Source organism: Ovis canadensis, chromosome 2 (genome assembly GCF_042477335.2).
Source record: "Ovis canadensis isolate MfBH-ARS-UI-01 breed Bighorn chromosome 2, ARS-UI_OviCan_v2, whole genome shotgun sequence".
NCBI classification, from domain to species: domain Eukaryota; kingdom Metazoa; phylum Chordata; class Mammalia; order Artiodactyla; family Bovidae; genus Ovis; species Ovis canadensis.
The window spans coordinates 66,516,139-66,542,377 of NC_091246.1; the positions used below are offsets into that span (position 1 = coordinate 66,516,139).

A 26,239-nucleotide genomic window follows, 5' to 3' on the forward strand; every position below is an offset into this window, starting at 1 on the left:
ACCTATCAGCCCTTTATGAATTTGCATAAAATTCTGTAAAACATCACCAATGTTTATGGAATATTTGCAAAAACATGTTGCCCCTTAAAACTTTTTATTTATTTTGAATTTTACTATTATCTCTTTCCTGACACCCACTCTTATATCTCAAAAGCATAAACATCATCATTCAATATTGGTCTTCAGGCAATATTGATTCTTGTTCTTAGAATACAAACTAATGTTCACACATGGTTTCTCAAAAGAAAATATATAGGTAGTAGGCTCACTATTACCCACATTTTAAATTTAGAAAATTGTTAGACGGTTTAAAAATAGGCACAAATTCATAGACTCACTATGATTGTTGTTCGGTTGCATTACAATAAACCTTTGTTGCGGCGGGGCAGGGGGCAGGACGGGGAGAGGTCCTGAAACCTGGCACTTGGGCATTACAGACCACAAAGGACATGGAGTTCAGCCCCTTTTACTGGGAAGAAAACTGAGGCCTTGAGGGAAAATGGATGATTTGTGAAGGATGGACAGAATCCAGAGCAGCTGACATGCAGCCAGTGCTCTTTCCCCTGCCAGCCTCACGGTGCCAAGGAAAATAGCACAGATGGGGTGAGCCTCCTCTGCAAGTCACCCTTGTAGGAGCCAAATGCACAGGAGATGAGGCTGACCCGCACGCCCAAAGCAGCTCTGGGGCACTGCTAATAATAGCCTCACATGACTGTCCAGTAAGAGCCAGACAATATGGAAACTGCAATCTTGTTAACCTGCCCAAAATAATGGAGAAAAAGGGTTGCACAGGTAATATTCTTAAATTCAGTTTAGCACTTATGGAAAGGAAAATACATGAAAAGTTACTATCTTAAATCTTTCTCTAAGTTCTGTTTTAAAGGAACCGAATGATTTGGTCTTTCTTGATAGTCTGAGGATAGCTAGAGCTTTCCCACCCAGGAATGACTGGGTAGGAATGTTACTGAGACTATAATACTGAAGAACCCCAAATTGAGACTTGATCCCAAATACACTGATTAATTTCAATGTTTTACTTATTCACATTTTTACCCCTCCTCCCCAAAAATATCTTGAATGCCTACCATACACCAGGCATTGGGAATGTGAAGATAAATAAGACAATTAAAAATAGGAAGCTATAAGTTTGATGGTAGGATACAGTTGGCCACTTCTGATTCTGAATCCCTTTCAGATGATTGCTCTTGCCCATAGGAAAGCTCAGTAAGGATAACTGAGACCCACCTTCATAAGCTAATTTCCTAGTGACAATGATTATCTTCGTACACTTTGAATTTCCCAATGCTGCTGTGTAACCCCATCTGAACTTTATGTAGTAGACTCAGAATCACCTGGACAGCTCATAAAGTGCACAGCATCTCATGCTTGAAGCAAGACAGGGTCCAGACCTTTGCAGTGTCACATTTCCCTGGTGGTTCAAATGCCACAAGGCTCGAAAACTACCACTGCTATGAGTTATTTCCATGAAGCAGCAGGAATTTCACATAGCATCCTGAATGGATCCTCCATTAAAGACAAATCCCAAAGTGGATGCAGTCCTCCGGCCCCTCCAAAATAAATCTAAGAAGACAGCGTGCCAGGCTTCCTACACACGTGGCACCTCTACCATTCATGGTGCAGAGCACACTTCTGCACCAGGGAACTAAACCTTTCAGATAGTGAGATCTGATCAGCTGTACCCTTTGGAACTCACCGTGAGCTCAGAATTTCCCACAAATAGCTAATTCTTCCATCACCTAACAAAGCAAAGATTTTCCTCCGGTGACACAGAAGTCCCTTTTGAAGTAGAAACCAATAATGAGGAGATAATAATAATAACTCTTCTGTTTTTGCATCTATATGTACAACATTAAACTTACACCATAGCTCTAGATCTTTAAGAAGCACTATTCTCTGAAAGAAAATATGAAAAACCTCTTTAATTGTGGAGAAATAAATATTCTATTGATAAAACTTCTCTTCTTTCACTCCTCTTTCTTCTTTAAACACAAGTGATGTTCATAAGTCTTTGTCATAACATCCATCATGCTCTCCTTTTATTAAAAAGGTGCCAATTTTTAAAAAATTGTTAATAGAAGTTTTGTATAAAGGATATTCCAGCTCTCAGCATATTTCACCTGATGCAGTCCCTGGTAATAACAACTACTTTCTGGAAGGAGTCTTCACTTAGTGAGTGTGAAGAAATAAATGATCAGCAAGAGGCCGGTAACAGGCCTGGGTCTGAGGCGGAGCAGTGAGGAGGTCTGGGGGAGCACCTGGGAACCTAGTTCCTTAGTGGCTGGGAGTGGTAGAATTTGCCATTTGTGTTTCTTTCTGCTACACTGGTGTTTTTTTCTCCCCAGCTGAAGACTTGAATAAATATTTTGATTTTCTGTTATTGCCGACGATTACTGCATCTTCTTATTTAACTTATGTCTTCTTTCCAAGCGAGAATATCCAGGTTTCGGTTGGATCTATTTTAAGGTGAATTGATTAACCAGCATAATAATACATTCATATGTTTCTTTTTAATTATTATTATTATTATTTTAGTCTAAAATAGTTACAGAACACATGGAGTAGAATCCCTAGTAAACCCCGCTGTCTCTCGGATGTGTGTGTGTTCCGTTCTTCCCTGGTAGGGGAACCTGCCCCCAGACTACAGAATCAGCCTGATCGATATTGGCCTGGTGATCGAGTACCTGATGGGAGGGGCTTATCGCTGCAACTACACGCGCAAGCGCTTCCGGACGCTCTACCACAATCTCTTTGGCCCAAAGAGGGTGAGGCTGGCTGCAATTCCATTTTCTCGATTCCGGGGAGGTCTAGGGTGCAGTAGATTTGGAGTGTGGCTGCTTCCTTGTCTGAGAGGGGGAAATCAGATGAGAAGGCAGCTGTTCTGCCTCTTCTTCCCTCTGCCATCAAATCTGTTTAAAAAAGAAAAAGAAAAAAAAAAGTACTGAGTGTTACATTCTTTCTTTTCCTCACTAGATCCAATTCAAATCAGAAACTGGCATTGAAAGTGAACCTTTTTTAGCTTTTATACATGCTGTGAATTGAGATGACATGCTCAACTTCTAAATAAGTCTTTTGGTACATTAAAAAAGTAGTTTTTTCATTTTAAAAAGTAAACAATGATCAGAGAATAGTAATATATTCAAATAATCAGACGGTAAAGAATCCGTCTGCAATGTGGGAGACCTGAACTTGATCCCTGGGTTGAGAAGATCCCCTGGAGGGGGGCATGGCAACCCACTCCAGTATTCTTGCCTGGAGAATCCTCATGGACAGAGGAGCCTGGCGGGCTACAGTCCATGGGGTCACAAAGCGTCGGATACAACTGAGTGATTAAGCACAGCACACAACACAATCTTATCTACTTTATCGGTGTTCAAGATTTTTGGTCTTGAGATCTATCTATACCTTTAAAATTATTGAGGACTCCCCCCAGTGCTTTTTATCTATATGAGTTCTATTTAGCTTTATAATTGGCTGAGATGCCTTCTCTTCCATCTTGGTCTGCACCTGTTTTGCACATTCCCAGTGTGACCAGTGGTGCTGCTATGTGTGCTTATACTTTCCATGCCACTGAGTGCCCTTTGACCTCAACAAATGTCCCTCTGGCCCCATTCACCCTTGCTCTACTGGTCAGCAGCAAAGAGAGATAGCCAGCATGAATCATCTCAACATATAGTATTTCTGAATGATACCCCAAGTCTCCATATTACAGCAGACTCTCAGAGGTTTGAGGAACACCTCATCATTTGATTGAATGTCTCATTGTTCACTCAAGTGCTTGATGTCTAGAAGATGTCAACCAAGCAAGATGGTTTTAGAAAGATGGAAAAAATCTTGGTCTATAAAAGAGATTATAAGCCTGCAGGGTCTACCCTTTAGGCAATCTCATTATACCTCTCTAGTTTCCTAATTTTCTATAATTCACCAAAGTCACTAAATTTGTATTTCTTTTAGAATTTCCATAAAGAGCTCCCCCCGTGGTGTTTTATTTAGTGAAATGAATAAATGCTATATGATAAAATAGATTTGTTCCATTACCTGTTTAAGATACTTTAGGATTCTTTTCTTACTTCTATAAAGAAAGATCTAACTTTGTCCATAAAATTTTTTTAACAGCCCAAAGCCTTGAAACTGTTGGGAATGGAGGTAAGTGTTTGTTCAAATTATTAGTGTCAATTGTTTATTCTCTTTATTACATGTTTTAAATATATATATAAGTTCATTCCAGTGGTAGGACTTAGTACATGATTCTGAAATAAGGAAGTGACATTTTTCCCAGTGACAAGGGGGTAGGTCACAGTAGCTTTGAAAATTCTATCATGAGGTTATATTAGCATTGCAAACAAAAGTAAATCATATTTGAAATACTAACTTGAAAACCAAGAAAGCATATAGATTCCAGTAAGTGAAATCTACTCATGGGTAGATTACAAATGGCAACAGACCCAAAGGCCAGAAATTCTTCACAAATGCATCTAATGAAGTATGCGGAAACTCGAGATAGAGTATCTGTCTCCCATCTTCTGTTCATGTGGTTATTATCCTGTATCCAATTGCAAGTATAGGATGTCCTTGTCCTTTTAGCAGGAAGGGTAATGCTGTCCATCACGCGGTACAAATGACCCTACCTGTAGAGGAAAAGAATAGATGAAAGTTTTGTTTTATTTTTTTTTAAGTCCATTGAAAAAGACTTGTTAATTAAAGTCTAACACTGACATGTTCTCATAGGACTGTGCTTCTGCATTTACTATAGCTTGTTTTAAAGTTAGGCATGCATGAGCTTGTGAGTTCTTTTAGAACAGACGCTAGGATCGTTCATTTCTTTCTGTATCTATCCCAGGGCTGGGCTAGTAGTAGATACACAGGAACTATTTACTGAATTGATTGGATTCATCCCTAACTTCATCTCTATGTTTTTTCCCTAAAATTACAGGATGATGTTCCCTTGAGGCGAGGAAGAAAGACAACCAAGAAGCGTGAAGAAGAGGTGGACATTGACTTGGATGACCCTGAGATCAACCACTTCCCTTTCCCTTTTCATGAGCTGATGGTGTGGGCCGTCCTGATGAAGCGGCAGAAGATGGCCCTGTTCTTCTGGCAGCACGGCGAGGAGGCCATGGCCAAGGCCCTGGTGGCCTGCAAGCTCTGCAAAGCCATGGCCCACGAGGCTTCTGAGAACGACATGGTAGACGACATCTCTCAGGAGCTAAACCACAACTCCAGGTTGGACAGTCCAGCAAATGGGGTGGTCAGGAGAAGAGAAGGGAAGATGGGCCCCAAATACTGGTTGTCTGAGCTACCCAGTACTCTAAGAGGAGGCAGTATGAACCCAATGGTGCACACAGAAGATGGACACAGACAGTTAACATCTATGGTACACAGTGCTAGATACAGAGGTACACACAGATGCATAGATTTCGTTTCACCCTCTCAACTGCCCCAAGAGGTACGTCCCCTTAAAATACATACCTTACACCTACAGAAAATGAGACTGAGAATTTATGTAACTCGTCCAAGATCACACACTTGTGGTTGACAAGGCTTAACTGAACTGAGGTCTGTTGCATTTAAGAAGATACACCGTACTCTGATTTGTGAATATGCCTTACCCATCTGTAAATTTGGAGCCCTGAGTGCAGGGATCGTGACTAATTTGACTTACACCCCCATTTCTAAACTCCATATCTGGCACACAGTAGACGCTTAATGGTGTTGGCTGGGTGAATGAGTGAGTAGACTAGACCCCATAAGGAACGACCAAGCCACACATGGCTTGGTCACTGGGTTGCCCCTTTCAGCATCTAGGTCTCCAAGATCGCCAAAAGACAGCTCCTCATGTTCTCTTTCAGGGACTTTGGCCAGCTGGCCGTGGAGCTCCTGGACCAGTCCTACAAGCAGGATGAGCAGCTGGCCATGAAACTGCTGACGTATGAACTGAAGAACTGGAGCAATGCCACGTGCCTGCAGCTTGCGGTAGCTGCCAAACACCGTGACTTCATCGCACACACGTGCAGCCAGATGTTGCTCACAGACATGTGGATGGGTCGGCTCCGGATGCGCAAGAACTCAGGCCTCAAGGTCAGTGCTCCCAGAAGGCTCTGTCGGCTCTGAGGCCCAGGGGTTGGTGGGAGTTTCCCAAGCCAAATCTGCAGTGGTAGTAGGCGTCCTCTTAACTCAGGAGGGGACTTCTAAGCCCCAACTATGCATCAGAATCTTCTGTATAATGGGGCTTTTGTAAAATATGGAAACGAGGGCCAACCCCAAATTCTGCTAAATCAGAACATCTAGGCAGGACTTCCTGCCAGTCCAGTGGTTAGGACTCCGTGCTTCCACTGCAGGGGGCACAGGTTTGATCCCTTGTCGGAAAACTAAGATCCCACCTGCCATGTGGCCAGATCAAGAGGGGAAAACCAAAAAAAAGAGCCTCTAGAGATGGTATGCATAGACAGTAATACTTCTCAGAAGACCCAAAGGTGACAGTCACGCACCGGTACCATAGAAGGTATCATTTGCTCTGTCACAAGCCATGGAGACACTCACCTAGACAACCTTTTACCTCCATGCAAGCCTGAACACCTTGGCCCTCCCTTGGCACCATGTCATAAAGAGACACTGGCTCCTATCAGCTAAACTTAAGAAATTTTTTAAATGAAATAAAAATGAGATAGATTTATATGTAAAGATGTTGCCAGATAATCCTGATCTATTCTTCAGTGAAGAAAAACAAGCTGCAGACCAATATATAGCCTGAGACCTGTTGTTTTTTAAAGTGCATGTACATGTATAGTTCTATCCATATAACTTCATATCTTCAAAAAACAAAAAGGATACACAGTAAACTTTTTGTAGTGCTTATCGCTGGGGTTGAAAATACAAGAAATAGGATAAGGCTTTTGATTTTTTTTATGTTTTCTTCTGTGTTTTACAAGAAAAACATTAAACTGAAAAGTTTTTTAAAAGACAAAATGGGGAAAGGAAGACATTGAAGAATGTTTAAAAATGTTTTACTTGTTTAGTTTTTAGCTGTTGCAACTGAAACCAGCCAGGCTTACAGTTACCTAGAACAACCTGATCTAGAGGACCCTGAGGTCAGTCCAAATCAAAAGGGCCACCAAACCAGAGCAATCTGCTGAGGCCACCCTGATAGAACCAGCACCTCTCCCCCACTTCACTCTGTCTGTGGGATCTTGGCCCAGAGTCACAGAAGGGTTCCATGAAGTGGGTCATGGGCATTCCAGCACCACACCACAAACAATGCCAAAACTGGCTCTCAGCTCTGAGGACAGGGTGTCGTGTCCCCTGAAGGCTGCCAGGCCTGCCATCTGAGCCTTCCCAGGCTTGCCAGGCACCCTGAGGCCGGGTCACCACTTTCCACTTTCCCTTAGCTGCTCTCAGGTCCCTGGGCACTGAAGCACAGGCTGTCCTTGCCTTCCTACTTGAGGATCATTTTTACTTGCCCTTCATGACCTCTCTTAGCCCGTCATGTTGGTGCACTTTCTTCAAGGAGGGTTGAACTCAGAAGCTTGTACATAAACGATTTTGGGATTGAGGGAAGAGATGGGAGAAGATTTAGGGAGCACAAATCAGGTGTCAGAAACTTGGTCCCAGGAAACAATAAGGTTCTGGATCTCTCATGTGGTTGGTAGTGAAACACAGTGCTGGGCCTCCTGGGGCATGGTGCAGGGGGCTTCTCATAGTGATACAGAGCCCGTGTATGTATGTATGTATGTGTGGGTGGGTGTGTGTTTCTGCTGGTTAATACGAAATGCTGAGGGATGCTAAAATGAATAACATGTTTTCTTACACAGATTTTCTTGAGGTCAATTTAGGACAGTATTTTTTACAGAGATAACCAGATGATGCATAATCAATTCCACTTGGCATATTAGTAAATAAATGCCAGTGGACATACACATGCATTGATTTCACAAAGCTAAGTGTTTTCATGCTACTGACTGGGAATCTGAATTTTTCCCTATATTTGCCTTGGGTAGGGTCTTTTTCCTCAGTTTCCTCTGTGCAAAGTAGGTGTTAATTGGGTAAGATGTATTTGAGTAAGATGCTTTGTTTTGCCAAAATCAGACTGAGCGACTGTGCGTGTTAACAATTAACAGCTCCCAGTCACGTGGGCAGAAGGAAGTCTCTTAGCATGAATATGCTTAGTTATTCAGATATGCAGGTCCTCACTCTGGGCACACCCAACACCCCTACACCCACGCATGCACACAAACACAGACCCCACACCCCAGGTGTTCTAATTCTAAGCAACCACCCTTATCTTAATCCTTTAAATGTGATTATTATTATTATCATTATTATTACTTTAGGTAATTCTGGGAATTCTACTTCCTCCTTCAATTCTCAGCTTGGAGTTCAAGAACAAAGATGACATGCCCTATATGACTCAGGCCCAGGAAATCCACCTCCAAGAGAAGGAGCAAGAAGAACCAGAGAAGCCCACGAAGGAAAAAGACGAAGAGGACATGGAACTGACAGTAAGAAAACACTGTGCAGTTATTATAGGAGGGGAGAACCACTAACCCACCTCTCCTGTGGGTATGACTTAAGATTTAGTAACTCTGAGGTCACCTTCCCACCAGTTACTTCCATTTAAGTATTGAGACCAGGGTATTATAAAAGTGTCTTCTCGAGGACTTTCTTGCTAGTTCAGTGACAGGTTCAATCCCTGATTAGGGAACTAAGATCCCACATGCTGTGTGCTATGCAACCTCCCCGCCCCCAGAAAAAGTGTCCTCTCTATGCACAAATAACTAAAGGGACTAATTCTAATCCTTTGGCCAGGATAAGTGGCGCTCAACAACCCAGTGAAATTGAAAAGCAAGACACTCTGAATTTTCCAACTGGGCAATACTTTATAAACAACCAGGTGATGTGACAGTCTTAGCACCTGAAGAGAAAAGGGAATCTGATTTGGCAGCAGTCGGCTCCACTGAGCCGAAACTGTTGTGCTGATCAGAAGCTAAGCCTTTAGCTATCTTCGAGGTCAGGCTCACAAATGCAGGACTAATTGAATTTTGAGGTTTGTATGGAAGGCTTTTATTAGCTCTTCCTGGTATAATTATAGAGCATGGATCCTTTGTTCTGTAGGAGGATTGGGGGCAGCTGGGCATGGGACAGCTTCCCACAACTCTAACTGGAGAGCAGTGTGACTGCCACTGGATTGTATTCAAAGTCTAAAAATATCACAGGCTGTTAAAGGGACAAACAAGGCTTCAGAGCTTTGGTGACATAAGGTAACAACTCCTTAGAACTTCCTGGATATCCCCCAGCCTCCCTATCACTCTGACCAGTGACCGTGATGAGCCAGGAATTGTTTGGGTAGAAAATAAAAACTGGTTTTGCTCAGGTGTCAAAAGGCCTTTGCATTATTATCCTAATGAGAACACCCTGTGAATTGTTTTTCCTCCAGATAAATGCCATTTCCTTCCAGCAGTTTCTTCTTAATCTCTTCGCAGGCACATTCCCAGCCCCAAGTACAACAGTGAATAAGCATCGGGCCACAGCTTTTCACTCACTGAGTTGAAGTCCAGTGTTTGCTTTCAGTTTTAGGATCCTTCTATAAATTAGTGGAGGCATCTGCTTCCCTCTATGTTAGGATCAAATGACTGTCTTCCCTAAAGATCTGACCTTAATTTTGGTCTGATTGCCTTCAAGTATAGGAAATCATATTTTAATCATTAGCAGAAACATTGGTGGTAGTAATATCGAATCTTTATTAAATACTTCAGCAGAATCCTGCCCCATCACCTACTCACAGTAGGACCTCAGGCACAGTTTCTTAACCTCTAATAGGAGAATAATAACATTATTATTATTATTAATAGCTCACAGGTACATGTAAACAATGTGAAAAGCTTACATGTAACTAATATTTACTTGTGCCTATCATGAGATAAATGTTTGTTAATGTTGTTATAATGGTGTTAAATGCTTTACTTACACTTACTCATGGAATCCTCAAAGCAAGTTCACAAGGTAGGTACTATTGTTATACCATTTTACAGATGAGGAAGCTGAGATTCAAGATAGGTTAAGTGGCCCAAGGTTATCCACCTAATTAGTTCCAAGTTAGTTTGACATGGCCTTGACTTTGGCGTACATCCTAGGAGGGCTCAAAGTAGGAAACTAGGAAGGTAGTCAGAAGCTAAAGCAGTATTCTTTCTGGATGGGTCTCAAGGAGGAAAACAAAGAGGCAGCTTTCCTCTCCTGCTCCATTCAGAGTGTTGAGGATCTGATGTTTCAAGAAGCCACAATGAAAGGTGCATCTCTGGACTGAAAGCAAATTTTGCTTCCCAGAGAATAGCCCCTGCTGTTGCTTACTGAGAACCCAAGGAGAAGACACCACAGTAGCATTAATGCCTGAGCTGATTCTCCACAGGCTAAAATAGCAGGGAGAATGAAAGGAAGGCAGGGACTAATGGGCTGGCAAAATCAGAGTTGGACAGCACCTTTTTTTAATGTGGTGCTTCTTTAGACCCTAATGACAAGTTCTGTTACTGCTGGACCACTGGTCTCAGCTTACTCTGAACAGAATTGGAAAATGCAACTTGTTGACAACTCTGCTCCCTTCATAGGACTGATATCTGAGCTTCTGTGTTAAACCAATATATCCTCTCTTGGAATAGAATATTTTCCCTTGGCCCTTCCAAAGTTGTACATGAAATATCAGCCTCAGTTTGCTTCAGTTTAGTAGCCTTCAATAGCTTAGTTCACCTCAAAGGATCTTTCCCAGACTTGACATCTGTGTCCAGCCAGCAAAGATTCTGAAATCCGTGTTGTGCAGTCTTGTCTGTATTCGACCCTGTTGCAATCTGCTTCAAGAAATGTAGCCAAAGGAAATGTTTGACTACTGGAAAAAGAAATCAACAAAATCAGCACGTTAAGCTGCTTAGGCTGGAATTAATGAAATGCCAAAAGTGCTTTACTTAAACCATCAAGGAAAAGCCTCTTAGAAATGCACTCACTTTGAAATATTTTTTAATATTTAAGGCAAAATAGATTGTTCTGTTTTTCTTTTTGTTTTACCTGCCTTGCCAGGTAAGTGTCTTGAATTTTGCCTAATAAAGTCTCAATACATCCAGAGACCAAGGGCATTGTTGTAACTGTTGAAAAAGCCACGGTCCCTCGAGTTTACCCCAAGATGCTATTCTCTGAGATGCCTAAAACCCTCCAGGCTGCCTTTACTCTCATCTAAGTGTCTACCAAAATGTATTTTGATCCTGTATTTTTGAGCATATAAATAAACAGAAGTAGGATAGTTGTGTTACATAGACTATAAATTATAGAAGGCAAATATCATGTACTTTTAGAGTTTCTTGAGGTTAATGATCGATATTTGTAGAACCCTATTGCTGTCTAGTATCTATCATGAAGATTGATTCAGCTCACTGATCAAAATAAATACTTAGATAGGCCATAGTATGGAGTCTTACTTATTCATTAGTTCAAGGTACTTTTCCAGCCAGAGGGTCAATAAAGGAATGGAAATTACCCTCTCCTGTAATTCTCTGGTTACAGGTAAATCATTTGTGATTGTTACATATTTAAGTAAAGTGAATATTTGAGGTAGTGACAGAAATAGTTGAAACTAATAGTTCATATTGTGGGTAAGGTGGTTTGAAGCCAGAACCACCTATTGGTTGTCTCTGTTACCAACTTTAGGGTAAATTATTTTGGTGATTAGATCTTCAACTATAAACCCTTATTCCTAGTACTTTTTCTCCTCCCAAGCCCTTGTCAGTCTCTGAGTAGTTGTAAGATTCTACCCTGTTCTCATACTTAATAAAAATTTCCTTTGCCAAACATTGTAGAACTAACCTTGCTTAGAACAGCATAGAAAGAATTAAAGCCAAGAAATTATGGTGTAAAAGACCCCTAATATCACACTTTTTTCTGGTGAGAGATCCCAACTAAATCATTTCAGTCAAGAGAATCTGAGAAAGTCTTAGTTCACTTTAAAGACCAGCTAGTATTTACTGGGGCTTCCCTGACGGCTCAGTGGTAAAGAATCTGCCTGCCAATGCAAGAGATGCAGATTCGATCCCCAGGTAAAGAAGATCCCCTGCAGAAGGGAGTAACCACCCACTCCAGTATTTTTGCCTGGGAAATCCCAGGGACAGAGGAACCTGGCAGGCTACAGTCCACGGGGTCGCAAAAAAGTCAGACATGTCTTAGCAACTAAACAACAACAATATTTACTGAGCACTTATTAAATGCCAGATGCTGATTGATTTGTAGACCAACCCTCTATCAGGTGCTATTACTACCCTTATTTAACAGTTAGAGAAACTAAATCTCAGAGAGGTTAAAATAATTTGCCCAATGTGCCGCAGATGCTAAGTGTCCAGATTAGGACCACTCCTCTTTCTGAATGTCTGCCTGTTTTCAAGTTCTGCCTTTTTTGTGACGTTTAATCACTGTTGTTCCTGCTGCTGTCAATAGTGAGAAGGAAATAATTGATTTAAGGAAATCTGCAACAACTTAAAAATGAGGTCCTTCTCAAGTCAGGCCTGACTTCTAGTCCCGCCTGGTTGACTCTCCCATGCAGAGGAATGTAGTGTGCCCAGGGATCACCAAACTAAGGCTTCGCAGGGTTTGAAATCAGGAAACCAAGGCTTATGCCTAAAAGTTGAGTAGCTGCTCATAACCTAAGCTCAGGCACTTCAGATAACTAAACCTCTTGAATATCCATAGCCTTTGGACAAATAAGGCATTACTAGTCTAAGGTATCCTTAAAAGCCATTAGCATGAGTAGAGAACCCAAACCTGCCTGTCTCATGATAAAGCAAAAAAAGGGGTTGGGAAGAATGAGAGGTTCCTGGTCTTTCCAGGTTATGCTCTTTCTGTCTCTCAAAACTTTGGGTATCTTCCAACACCTCATCTTCCAGAGGTTCCAGGGAGGAAGAGACGAGGACAATCAAGAAATATCCCTAAGGCCTTCCATCCCAGGCAAAGGATATACAGATTCCATGTATAATGCAGACACACACCTAGAGAAACACAATCTCCAAACCTCTGAGGACCCTGAACAAAGCTCCCAGATTCTGGGAACACACTTGCCCGTCTGTACAATGAGCATGTTGAACTGCCTGCTCTCCAGAACCCTGCTGTGATGCTATGGGTCCTCTTCCACCGTAGGCGATGTTGGGAAGAAACAACGGGGAGTCCTCCAGGAAGAAGGATGAAGAAGAAGTTCAGAGCAGACACCGGTTAATCCCCCTGGGCAGAAAAATCTATGAATTCTACAATGCACCCATTGTGAAGTTCTGGTTCTACACTGTAAGCATCTTTCCTTTTCTCGTTTTTAATGGATGGCCACAAAGAGCCAGCATCAGTTGCTCATGCACCTGGGTGGTTTCTTCTGCGAGTCATAATATAAGGACCACACAGGCAGGAATAACAGTCCTAAGACCTTGCTTTTTCCTATAGCTTTGCAAGATTTGTGGAGCGTGTGAGGCAGCTTCCATAGTTTCTACATTTCTCCTCCTTGCAGAAAATAAAGGAAATGGTAAAAGAGCTAACAGAAATAGAAATGAGATGAATATGAGTCAAGTCTAGAAGGGAAATAGAGGTCCTTTTACAAAATGCTTCCATGTTCTGGATGGATGAGTGCTGGATCACAGCTATTTTAGATGTCAGTCCTGGTTTGAGGGGGACCGTTGGTGGGCTGAGCAGAGTGTTAGAAGGAAAACCACTAAAGATGGGGATCCGAAGTGTGTGATTCCTCCCAATATAATACATCATCAAACAACCTTTATTGCTCCGATGCAAGCAACATGCAAACAAAACAGCAAGAAACATGTAAAGAAACCTACAATCACAGCAAATACTGTCCAGTAAGCATACCCTGCAAGTATTTTCTGCCCACAAAATGAAAGATTATCCTTGAAATAGCCTCCTGATAGGGGAGAAATGGCCTGACTGCTGGTTTTCTGCCTCTGTTTTTCATGGTATTTTAAGCTTAAGGTAAGTTTCGACCCACGCCGCTTCCGCTGCTCTCCAGCCGCTGCGGAGTGGTGCCGGATGAAAAGCAGTGCATCTGCTCTCTTGGCCTTTCTCACAACCAGCTACACACCAGCCACTTGAGTCAGCAGCAGGATAATCCGAGTCTGAGGCCGAGATGACGCAAATGACTAGACGAGGTCCTTTTTGTGTGGTCCCGTGTGCTGACACTCAGTGATGACTTTAAGCCAGGCTTTCCCAACCTCATCACTATTGACATTTGGGGCAGAATAATTCTTTGTTAAGGAGGGCTGCCCTGTGCATTGTAACATGCAGAGCAGCATCCTGGCCTCTGTCCACTAGGTGCCAGGAGCAGTCTCCAGCCCTAAATGTGATAAACACACTGTCTGAGACATTGCCAGACATCTCCTCTTGGGGTAAACCGCACATGTTGAAAATCACTGCTTTAAAGCATAGCCTTAAAAGAGGATGAGAAATTCTCAAAATATAAATAAAGTAAAAAGAAGTAAAAAATTTAATTTTTTAACATTAAAAAAAGAAAAATATTCTCCCCCCCCAAAAAAAACTAAGGGATGCAAAAATCATTTCTATTTATATATTACATGCTGATATTTGTTGTTTTCTGACAACTAGTGACAAGCATGGACTTTGGAGTCAGACAGTCTAAGTAGAAATCCTGTCTGGGCCTCTTTATTATTGTGTGACCTTAAGCAATTTACTTTAACACTCTGTTCCCAATTTTCTTAAGATCAGGATAATAATAGTACCTGCTTTATAAGGATTGGTAAAGATTAAATGTGTTAAAATATGTAAAGCACTTAGAACAGTGCCTGGAACACATTAAGCATAATTAAATGTAACTTGTTATTCCTAGGCTAGACCAATTGCGGAGCAACAGTGCTTTATTCATCTGTCCACTCAACAATGATAGACTATCATTTATTGAACACCTACTATGAGGCACTCTGCTAGGTGCTCTATATATACTTTTCCTAAACTAACAGTTTTATCAAGATAATATTTTTTATTGTATTTTATGCCCAGGTCTGCCCTTTCTCTTATATTAGACTGCTCTAATTGTGTCAGCCTAGGTCAGAATTTGGCAAACCACAGCTCATGGGTCAAATCCAGCCCACTGCCCATTATGGCCCGTGAGCTAAGAGTGTTTTTTACATTTTTAAAGAGTTGAAATAAAACCAATTGAAGATGAATTTGTCACACATGAAATTCACATGTAATTCATATGTCCATGGATAAAGTTTTACAGGGACACAACCCAACCCATTCATTTACCTATAATCTGGCTGCTTTTATGCTCCAACTGTTGAGCTGGTCACTTGCAATAGAGACCATTTGACCCACAAAAACCTTAAACTATCTTAACTATCTGGTCCTTTAAAGAAATGTTTACAGATTCCTTTTCTAGAGCATAAAAGAAGCCAATAGAAGTAGTAGTTTCAGGAATTATCTATCACCTGTATAAACAGAGTATGTGATTCTTTTATCCTTCTAAGTCATCTTTTTTTTTCTTGTGTCCTGTGTTAATTTTACTTCCTTGATTTTTCTAGTTCCCTTCACGCAGCTGAGGCAGTTTGTTAGCCACGAATATTTTTAGATCACAAATGCCCTGGCAATGGTTCTGAGCCTTAGGCATATACTGGAATCACCTGGAGTACTAAAAAAAAAAAAAAAAAAAAAACCAACCTGGGTTCTATTTAATCTATATTTTAAAAGATTCGTGGGTTCTTTTTCCTGGAGATTCTAATATTGTTGGGCCGGGGCACAGCCTAGACATCAGGATATTTCAAAGCTCCCAAGTGGTTGTAATGAGTAGCCAGGGATAAGAACCATTACTCTGGACAAAGGGCTGAGTTTTCAGCCTGGTATTTCTAAAACTTCCATGATGATAAAGGATTGTGTTAGAAATGCAAATTCCTGACCCTGTCATAGCCCCACTAAATGAATCTCCAGGGAGGAGCCTGAGAGGCTATTTTAAGTTCTCAGGTGAGCCTTGTAGTCTGGGAAACATAGGGCACACTGCTTTCCTTGTACCATATACTGCAGGTTGTGGGGCTACCTCTTTGAGAAGGAGGGGAGGACATGTGTCCAGCTCCTTTCTTCATGGCTGACTGGATTACCCTCCACATACCCCTTAGACCGATGCTCCAGTCATGTCCAGTTGTGTTTCCACAACGATTTCCAGAAATCTACGTGCACTGACAAAGCCCAGGCCTCAAGGAAGTAAATGGAGATGTGGCGTGTCAATCTTTAAAATCCCCAGAGATGCTGACCAGTCAAATGCAGCTTTAAATCAAAGGGCCCATTTGCTTTTGTTTCTTGTCTGTAAGAGTAGTTCCCACCCCAATTTCCAAAAGTATCCCGTTCTACATTCCCAAGGTTCTGAAAGGTAAGGCACACCTCACTTTCACATAACGTGAGTTCCCTGTCTTAGCAAGTTTCCAGAGAGCAGGTTGAGTCCTCTTCTGTTCCAGCTGGCTCCCAGACTGGCTTGTGTGAGAGCCTGTTCCTAGGGCCCAGTTGGAGAGGACACCAGTTCAAGGTACCAGTGGTGCCAGGTCAGAGGGCACCACTGTGCTCTGGGCTTTTCCAGCAGGAGCAGACTCCTTCATCTGCCAACAGTGTGCAGCCCTTCCACACTCTTGTGGCAGTAGGAAAAGGCCCAGAAAGAAGTGAGGAATGGCCAAGCCCCACCAGGGACCCCCAGGCAGCTTCAGCAGGCTTTGGTCGCTTACTTTTCATACTTTAGGAGTCATGCATCTTGGTTAATGGAAATTTTATAAAAATACATAAGGAAATAAACAGATTCTAAAAGGATTCCCACTAACCTAAGAATCATAAGGTTATGTTTCTTTTCAAAATTATGGAATTCTACCCACAGCCTGTTAAAGCTTATAGGATATATACAAGTATGTATATATATGAATATATATTCACACATACACCCACAACCATTAAACCATGTCCTGTTAGGGTAATGTGCAGCAAGGCCCCATGAATGTTAGCAAGTTCTAAGATTAGGTTGTTTCTAAGACAGAAGCCAGTCCTCTATTGTACCATTGAAACATGTTTAAAGCCCTATTTTTGGAAGTCCATATTTTGAGAGTTGTCCCCAAATAGTACATTGTAGCTTGATAATGGAAAGGAAAGCATTGTAGAGTAGTTATGATTTTAAAAATAGACAGGAGCTAAAAGAGAAGGTCCTGGAAGAAGCATAAGCAATGAGGTCAATTTAAAAAAGAAAAAAGAACAGAGGTATGAATAATGAACAGGGGTAAAAAGGAAAGACTGAGGTAAGCAGAGGTAGAAGAATAGAAGTTTCTTGAAAATAGAGGTGTATAATAATGTTAGCCACCATTCACTGGGCTGTGTCAGGAGAGAGATGCATATTCCGGTCTCCCTGTCCTTCCAAAAGCTCTGCAGGGTCAGTTGCAAATATCTCCATTTCACAGAAGGCCCAGGCAGGCAGAGTGATTTGCACAAAAAGATACAGCTGAGTGGAGGATTTTTAAATCCAAGTGTCACTGACTTCATCTACATTCCTTCCACCAAACACTAGTCCTTCTGCCAAACAAGTACACTGCACCTGTATTTACAGGACAGAGGCAGATTAAAGGAGTTATTTAAGTACTAAAATGAAGAGATTCTGGAAGAATTGTGTGTGTGTCACTGGGCCTACTTGTGATGAGACAAGATAATGGTTTGGAAAGTTTTGCAGCGAAGTAAGTAAAATGACAAAACCTTGGCGGTTGACAAGGCCCACCAGAAGCAGTGGGATTTGATCCAACAAGGAGAAAGAAGCAACTGAAAAGAGAAGGGTTTCAGGTCAGAAGGAGGCTGAGAGTATATTTTAGCATTTAACCATTAAAGTCCTTTCCTTGTGTTTTGTAAAATACAGAACTCACAGGGACTAGAGAGTGGATGCCAAAATATAATGGTAAACAGGAACCATATAAAACAAATTACACCTTGAACAGCATCCTATACCGTTGGATATAGGTTGAGTAGACAAGATTCTTTTCAGGTGAGGTTTTCATAGTGTGCTAATGATCTCAATGTGGGTGGGGTAGGAACTAAGGCGTGGTTATAAAGAGTGGTCCTTGGGCGGGGTGGGTGTACAGGAGCGAATCTCGCAAGAGAAGGAGCTCTGCTGAGTCTTCAGCATCTGTTCAGCTGCCCTCTCACTTTATTACGTGATCTCCAACGTGTATATGCATATGCCAGCCCTTCGAGAGATGAGAAATTAAATAGCTGTGTCTATAAATCCTTCAATATAACAAGGTCTCAGAAAATGTCTGTAAGTCTTATTCAGGATCTGTGTATTCATTTGTTTTTAAAAAGGAAAGGGAAGGAGAGGAAAGAAAAAGGATGAAAAAGAAGGGGAGACAAAAGAAAAAAGGGGGAAGGAAAAAACAGAAAACAGAGAAAGGGGGAAGGAAAAAAGAAAATGGGAAGAAAAAAGGAAACAGGAGGAGGAAAAGAGGAAGGGAAAAAAGGAAAGGCGGAAGAGAAAAAAAGGAGGGGAAGGAAAGAAGAAAAGAGGTCCATTAGGAAAGAAAGCAGTGTTTTCGAGCTGTGCGGGGCTGCCCGAACCCCTGTGTCCCCAGCCAGGCTGCATGTTTTTCCACCACCTAAGCAGCTTCCAGGGCTTCAGAATCAGCCGGTACCTCCAGAATTCTCAAGGTCTCAGCCCTTTCGCCCGCACCATTTCCTATTCTTTGCTAAGCTCCAAAGAGTGCAGATTTGAATTACTCAGTTCTAATCACAGCCCCTGAGGCCCCTAAAGCTAGCAAGTACAATACTCAACTTGAAGCCTCACCTAGAAAAGGCTTAGCTTCTTTGCCACTGCCCACCCTAGAGTGAATTTTGTCCTCAGCCGCTTCTGTAAGAGCCTCGTCAGCCCTCCCACTCTCCGCTCACTAGACATAACTCAGTCCTCCAGTGAGAGTCACCAAACCTGAACCCTGAGGAGTATTCCTGGGACACACTGCCACTCAGCCTGCTCCATCAGGGTTCCATCTCCAGTGTTAGTGCCTCGTGAGAATAAATCTCACTCCAAGTCGCAGTCAGCCTCGCGGACTCATTCTTTCCTATAAATTGCTTGTCTTCTCTTGCTTTGTTTCAAAGAAGGAGAAACCAGGAAGTACTATCCTAGCTTGGATAGGGCAGGAAAGTTGCACCAGGGATGAAGTAAAACCCTCCCAGGGTACTGCCAAGCAAGCACATTAACACAGAAGGGGGAAAAAAAAGTAAACCCAGAAGAGAATTAAAGTGGGGCTCCAAGGAAGTCCAGGCTATTTTTATGTTGTTTTCACCAATATACAAGTGTAGCATGTGTCTGCCTTTCCTTCTTATAGACATTTAATCTACCTGGCATTCTTTAGGCAAAAATTCACTGTGCTGTCCTGGTTCAAGGACCCAAGCCTCATATCTACGCAAGAGCAGTCCCTGAGAGAGGAGGTTCCCTTTTTAGCCAAGAAGACTCCAGAAATGGGGTAATTGCAAAACAAAATGATGCATCATGACGCATTGGTACAAGCAGAATGTGGGGACCCGAGACATGCAAGGTTCAAAAGGAAGATTGAATATCAGTTATTTCAAATATTGTAGTCTTTTTAAATTCTTTCAATGGTTTAGCGCCTAGGAGTTCGTTTCACCGTGAATAACCGTCCTGCTTGCTGACCTTGTCGTGTCCTGCTGCACAGTGCCCTTGCCCAAGGGCAGGGCTCCCAGGTCTTCGCAGCCAGAGCACTGTATTCTGTTTCCTTACAGCTGGCGTACATCGGATACTTGATGCTGTTCAACTATATCGTGCTAGTGAAGATGGAGCGCTGGCCTTCTACCCAGGAATGGATCGTCATTTCCTATATTTTCACCCTGGGAATAGAAAAGATGAGAGAGGTAACCACTTTCCTAAAAGAAAACAGAGGAGAAAGACAGTGGTTAGCTACCTCTGTGAATGGAGGGGGGAGTAAGGAAGGTTGGGGTCCAAATTAAGCCAGAAACGATTTCTCTAATGCTGCCACAGAAATAAGGGACGTGGTTTCGACCACTGCAGACAAACCTGGGAGGCTTCAGTGTGTGTTTATAAGATTGTCACTTCACGTAAGCTTGAGATCTAATCTATATTTTCTAGAGCATCACTCTTGCCCCAAGAAACTTCCAGTTTTCTTCAACACTGTTTACACCTCTCTTTCCTCATCTTGATAAATGTGACTTTAAAATTTTTTTCCTACTTAAACTGTTTTTAATCTTTGAATTTTCCACTTTTAATTCCCATTGCAACCCCTTACTTGGGGTCTTTTTGGACCCAGTCTACCAATACCTATGATTCTGCAAATGCATTTCAGCAGCTCCAGGAAGAACTATGCCTTCGTTAATTTATTCCCTGGCTTATTCCTTCTCAACATTTATTATCCCCTTGCTGGGCAATAGCCTCTCTACCAGCCCTCGGCAAAATGAGCATATTTCTTGTCCTTCAGGTTGAGGGTATGGGTCTCTCTCTTCTCCCTCACCGCATCACATTAAAGAAGCCATCAAAATGCCCCCCTCTTGTGACACTTGAATTCAAGGCTAACCTTGGGCCAGCAGATTCAGAGCCTTTATACTAAATGCAGTCAAGCAGTCGTCCACCAGAGGGCTCTGCAACCCCGTCCAACAGGCTCCCAGAGCTGGTTCCCAAGTCCACAGGGATGGCAGGCTTGTGCAATGAGATTCCTCTGCATTTCCCCCTGAAACTAGTTAGCTGGAGAGGCTTTTTCTGGAAGAATTACTCCCTGTCAAGTCCACTGCATTCTCAAGAGCTCTACTTGCTGTACTATAGTCAGTGGGAAAATATATTGGGCTCCACAGAAAAAATAATTCCTACAAACCCACAAATTCACACTTGCCTTCATTACTGCTGCTTGCTGCTAAATTGCTTCAGTTATTCCGACTCTTTGCGACCCCATGGACTGTAACCCGCCAGGCTCCTCTGTCCATGGGATTCTCCAGGCAAGAATATACTGGAGTGGGTTGCTATGCCTCCTTCAGGGGATCTTCCCAACCCAGGGATCAAACCCATATCTGTTATGTCTCCTGAATTGGCAAGTGGGTTCTTTACCACTAGCGCCACCTGGGAAATCCCTGCCTTCATTACTAAGTCAGGTTAAAAGGGCCTTACTATCAGGGCTAAAATGTTCTCCTCCAAGAAAAAGTAGGATCATTTTTTAAAATATGTGTAAATGGTTAAGAGCCCTTCCCTTGGGTTTTTAAACTACCTTGGGATATTTAAATTCTAGCCATCACATCCCTATTTTGAGAGTCCCATTTTATAAGGAACAGGATTTTTATTGTTGTTAATGGATGCCTGTCTGCTCTCAGGCTTTCCCATCCATAATGCCTTCCACTTCCTGACCAGTGTTGTGTATTCCCCATTTGTAGACTGAAAACAGTAATAAATTCGCTGTGGTCTTTGTGTAGCTCTCTGAGAACTGAGGCTGCTACTGCTAAGGGCTCTGTTGCTGTGAAGAGCCAGCTCGCTGGCTTTGTGATTTAAAGCCTTAGATGCATATTCCTTCCCCATGATAAGCAGAAAAGGGAAAGGCTAGAGCAGGGAGACTGGAATCTCTCCAGGGACTAGACTAGAAGAAGACAGGGAGCAGTCTGTACTCCACGGACTGTTCTGGAAGAAGCTGCCAAGCCGGCGGGCTGCCAGGAATCTCCAGGCTGGCTATCCATTTCTCCTGAGGCGGCATATAACAGCAGGGAGGGCAGAGCCTGGAGCCCGGGGTCAGCAGGGGGTCAACCAAGAGCCCTTGTTTCCAAGGCAGCTGTGGGACGGGAGGCACTGACCACCTAAGTATCTGACCTTTTCCTCTCCGGCCCCGTGAGGTTGCCCCTCGCCCCACATGCCTGAATCCACTAAAGAAATCCTCGGGCGCCAAGGGTCCCGCCTTGAGCCGCCTCACAGTCAGCACGGGCCCTGCAGACCTCAGACGCAAGAGCCTGGAAACAGGGAAAATCTGTAGGCTTCTGTGCCTCCAGGGACCTACAAGGAGGGCTTTGTGGTTTCACATTCTGCCAACCCCTTCCCGGCAACACATTCTTCTGCACGGAGTCAGCCCAGCAAGCCGGGTGATCCTGTAACAGCACGTAACTGCTGCTCCATGCGGGTGCTCATCCTCCCGCTGGGGCCTCCTCCGGCCACTTGTAAGGTAGATGACGCGGCTGTGAGGGCGTCCCTCTCCACAGCTGTGGGAACTAAGACTCGGGGATTGAGCAAATTCTCTGCATCCCACAGCTATGAAAGAGAGCTGGGTCTTAAACCAGACTGACCCGGCCTTAGGCCCACCCTGCCCGTGGTTACACACTGGGATGCTCCCTGGATCCCAGGGATCCTAAGAGAGGCCTCACCTTATGCACTCTGCTTTTATCTGTTTCTACGTTGAGATTTCACAAAGATACTTTCACTGTTTTTAAAAAAATATTTTGCTACAAACCTTAGAGTATGGAACAACGGTTAGAGAAATTCTTAATTTAAGACATTCCCAAACCCCTTAGGACACCTACGGGAGCACACACACTGATTTTTGTCTCGTTAGGATGGATGGGGAGCCATCAGGACAACAACTGCAACAGGAATTCCTCAAGGGCAGGACAGTGACTCCAACCTGTGGTCAGCAGCATGACTGGGAACTTTTAGAAATGTAAATCCTCAGGCATATTAAAGCAGAAACTCCAAGGGTGGGGCTTAGGCAACTGCTTTCACCAGCCCTCCAGGTGATTCCAATGCATGCTGAGGGCTAGGGGGTTAGGAATGAGGTACTAGAAGAATGAAGCTACCAGGTAGCTCCTGGTATCTTGTTCAGCCTTTCAAGCTCCAGTCTTGACTTACTAAGACCACCCTTCCTTACACTTCAGGCCAAGGCAAGCTACTAAAGTCATTGTGAAGATTCAGATCAATAGCTGCAGATTAAACCTGTCCCATCTTTGCACTCCCTTCTTTGAGAGATCCTGAACTGGGAAAGGGGTGGGTCATGGCTTGAAGAGGTGGAAATCTCAGAGGTAAACACAAATGATTCATAAAGGTAGCCCTGCTACGTAGCTTCACGAGGTTCCTCACACCCTGTGGTACAGAATGGGTGGCAATTCCTGCTATCCAGCTGTGCATTTCACAGAGTGTGGAGCAGCAAAAAGTCCCCTCTGGATTTAAGATAAGTCAGAATACCACCCAGCAGTTAAGATATACAAGGGAGTGGACAGTTACTATGGAGTATCTGTGCAACAATCAGTCAGGCAGTCAACAACTATTTCTTGAGTGTCTGTTATGTAGCAGGCCCTAGGGAACAAAGGGTCTGTCCTCAGAGTTTATAGATGAGAGGAGAGATCAAAGAATATTGAGAGGAATGCATGGATAGATGATAGCTAGTTAGCTAGACCAGCATATATGTACACCCATACATAAACATGTATGAGGAAGGTTTTCAATGAGTGAAAAAAATCTTCAAAAAATAAATAGGATAATTGACTTGGGGATGTGGAGACCACTGCAAGGAAGGTGGTCAAGAAAGTTCTAGGAGGGGGAAATATGAGTGGAGACCTTGAGTATAAGCAGTCACCGCACATGTAAAAATCAGGGAGAAGAAAATGCCCAACAGAAGGAACAAGTGCAAATGTCCTGAATATAGAATGGATTTGTTATCTGAAGACAGAACAGGGAGAATATGGTGGGATGTTAAATGAGGCCACCATAAGGAATTTGGATCTTTCTGTATTTGTAATGGAAACCGTCAAAAGGCTTAAGTGTTCAGTTATCACAATTTGCTCTAGTTTTCGGAGAAGGCAATGGCAACCCACTCCAGTACTCTTGCCTGGAAAATCCCATGGATGGAAGAGCCTGGTAGGCTGCAGTCCATGGGGTCGCTAAGAGTCAGGCACGACTGAGCGACTTCACCTTCACTTTTCACTTTCATGCACTGGAGAAGGAAATGGCAGCCCACTCCAGTATTCTTGCCTGGAAAATCCCAGGGACAGAGGAGCCTGGTGGGCTGCCGTCTATGGGGTCGCACAGAGTCAGACACGACTTAGCAGCAGCAGCTCTAGTTTTGCTGTTATTCATCCATCTCTTATGTCTCTCTTTTTCTTCTAAATTGAGGCTTAATTCACCTGTAAGAAAATGAACACCTCAAAAGGGTACAGCTTGATGCATTTTTTTTTACCTACCTATACAAGTGTGTAATCACCACCCAGATCATGCCTTAGGCTTTTAAAGGTCTTTCTGGGTGCTGCTCAGAGGCTGGCTAGGCAACAGTGGTGGCCGGGATACCGGTTAGAAGGCTATTGCAGTCGTCTGGGCAATGGGATGGGGCTTCGGAGAGGGGGACAGCAGTGGAGGTAGTGAGAAGAGGTCCCCCTAGGTTGTATTTGGAAATAGAACTGATATGTTGATGCAGAGGACATGGGTGTGAAAGAGGGGAATGAAGGAATCCTCCTAAGTTAGTGGCCTGAGTAACTCAACATGGTGATACTGTTTACTGAGATGGAGAAGGACTTTGGAGATTTGCAGGGTATTAAAAATCAATAATTTTATACCAAAACTCTAATGTGTGTCTTAGGATTGTAAGGCATCCTAAAGGATCAAATTTACTCTTTATATACAACTGAGCTAAGCTTAGGTCATCCAGAGCCTCTTGAATAGATACAGGTAGACAAAAAAAAGCTACTAATGTCAGATCACAGACCAAGCACTTTCCAACTGGGCTGAAAATATAGACAGAAATCAAGCCTAACCTCACTCTCTCTCCTGACTTTTAGATTTTGATGTCAGAGCCAGGAAAGTTGCTACAAAAAGTGAAGGTGTGGTTGCAAGAGTACTGGAATGTCACAGACCTCATTGCCATCCTTCTGTTCTCTGTCGGAATGATTCTTCGTCTCCAAGACCAACCCTTCAGGAGTGATGGGAGGGTCATCTATTGTGTGAACATCATTTATTGGTACATTCGTCTATTAGACATCTTCGGCGTGAACAAGTATTTGGGCCCATATGTGATGATGATTGGAAAAATGGTAAGCAAGGTCCTCTGATTCCATGTTATAAGTTCTCAGAGGAGGAGTGCTTATCATAGGAAGAGGGAAATCATGCATTTGGGCCTGCCATCACTGGCTGAGATGGCCCTGGAGGTGTTTTATTTTTTAATTCCTTTCACATGTTCAGAAGTTTGACTTCATCTATATACATAACTGGATAATTCACTCTCACTCACTCAACTTACTGACAAATAAACATCTTCTATTTTGTGCCGGGCACCTGAGTGGGAATTGAGTTTATAAAGATCCTCATTCAGTGAGATAAATGATGAGAGCGAGTGGTGACTACCATAGGGTGTGAGACTGCTATAACAGAGATGTGTATAAAATGCCACAGGGACATAAAAGGTTGATCAGAGAAGGCTTCCTGTGGAGGTTACATTTTAGCTGGATATTGGAGAAGATATGGATATCCACTCTCAATGTTTAACAGATTTCTTTTTTCTTAATGAAGTTCTAGAAAAAATGTCTTCTCTGTACACAGATGGAAGAAAAGCCAGTTTATTTAAGATGAGATGAATTATGTTGCGTTTGAGTTGAACATTAACTTCTGTCAATATATCATGTGTTTTGTTACATTACTGGGAAATGATGTGTTAAAAACTAGGTTCCAGAATGATATTCCTACTTATTCTTTAAAGAAAAGAAAAGAACCCCAAGTGCCAAGCTAATATGCTTCCCTACTTATGGCTTTGGACTTGTTCCAGTATCCCTGGACCATACATACGCTAGTTTCTAGACTTTCTCCATAAAGGCTGAGCACTCACAGGACAGCATTGGTGTGAATCTGAAACTGCACCAGTAAATCAGCTCCCTCTCCAAACTCAGAAGAGGAGGAATCAGAGCCTGATGCTCAGAAACTAGGTGCTTTTATCAGTTAAACCATACACCTCATACAAAGAGAGGGAGAATTTGAATCTAAAAGGAAAGGGTTATGAGACCTTGAGCAATTTATTTAACAACTCTTGGAGATGCAGTTTGCTCATTTCCAAGTAGTAATAATAAATGCAAATCTCATAAGGTTGCAGTGATAATTAGAAATAACACATGTTAAGTGGCCAACTATATCTGATTTACAGTAGGATAGTTTATATCTGATAAACTATATCTTTTATCATTGTTAAAGTACAATGGAAAAAACTGAGAATACTTA

General features: G+C 42.7%; 1 protein-coding gene across 2 annotated transcripts in view; it reads left to right on the forward strand.

Moving 5' to 3' along the window:
• The window catches only part of TRPM3 (transient receptor potential cation channel subfamily M member 3), a 596,910-nt gene that overhangs the window by 506,322 nt on the left and 64,349 nt on the right, over positions 1–26,239 (forward strand). For both annotated transcript variants that reach the window (XM_069574093.1, XM_069574094.1), the window contains 8 exons: positions 2,643–2,783; positions 4,135–4,164; positions 4,952–5,241; positions 5,868–6,096; positions 8,346–8,513; positions 13,177–13,317; positions 19,792–19,920; positions 24,814–25,065. In XM_069574093.1, the coding sequence (XP_069430194.1) occupies positions 2,643–2,783; positions 4,135–4,164; positions 4,952–5,241; positions 5,868–6,096; positions 8,346–8,513; positions 13,177–13,317; positions 19,792–19,920; positions 24,814–25,065 (1,380 nt within the window). The remainder of the gene's footprint in view (positions 1–2,642; positions 2,784–4,134; positions 4,165–4,951; positions 5,242–5,867; positions 6,097–8,345; positions 8,514–13,176; positions 13,318–19,791; positions 19,921–24,813; positions 25,066–26,239) is intronic.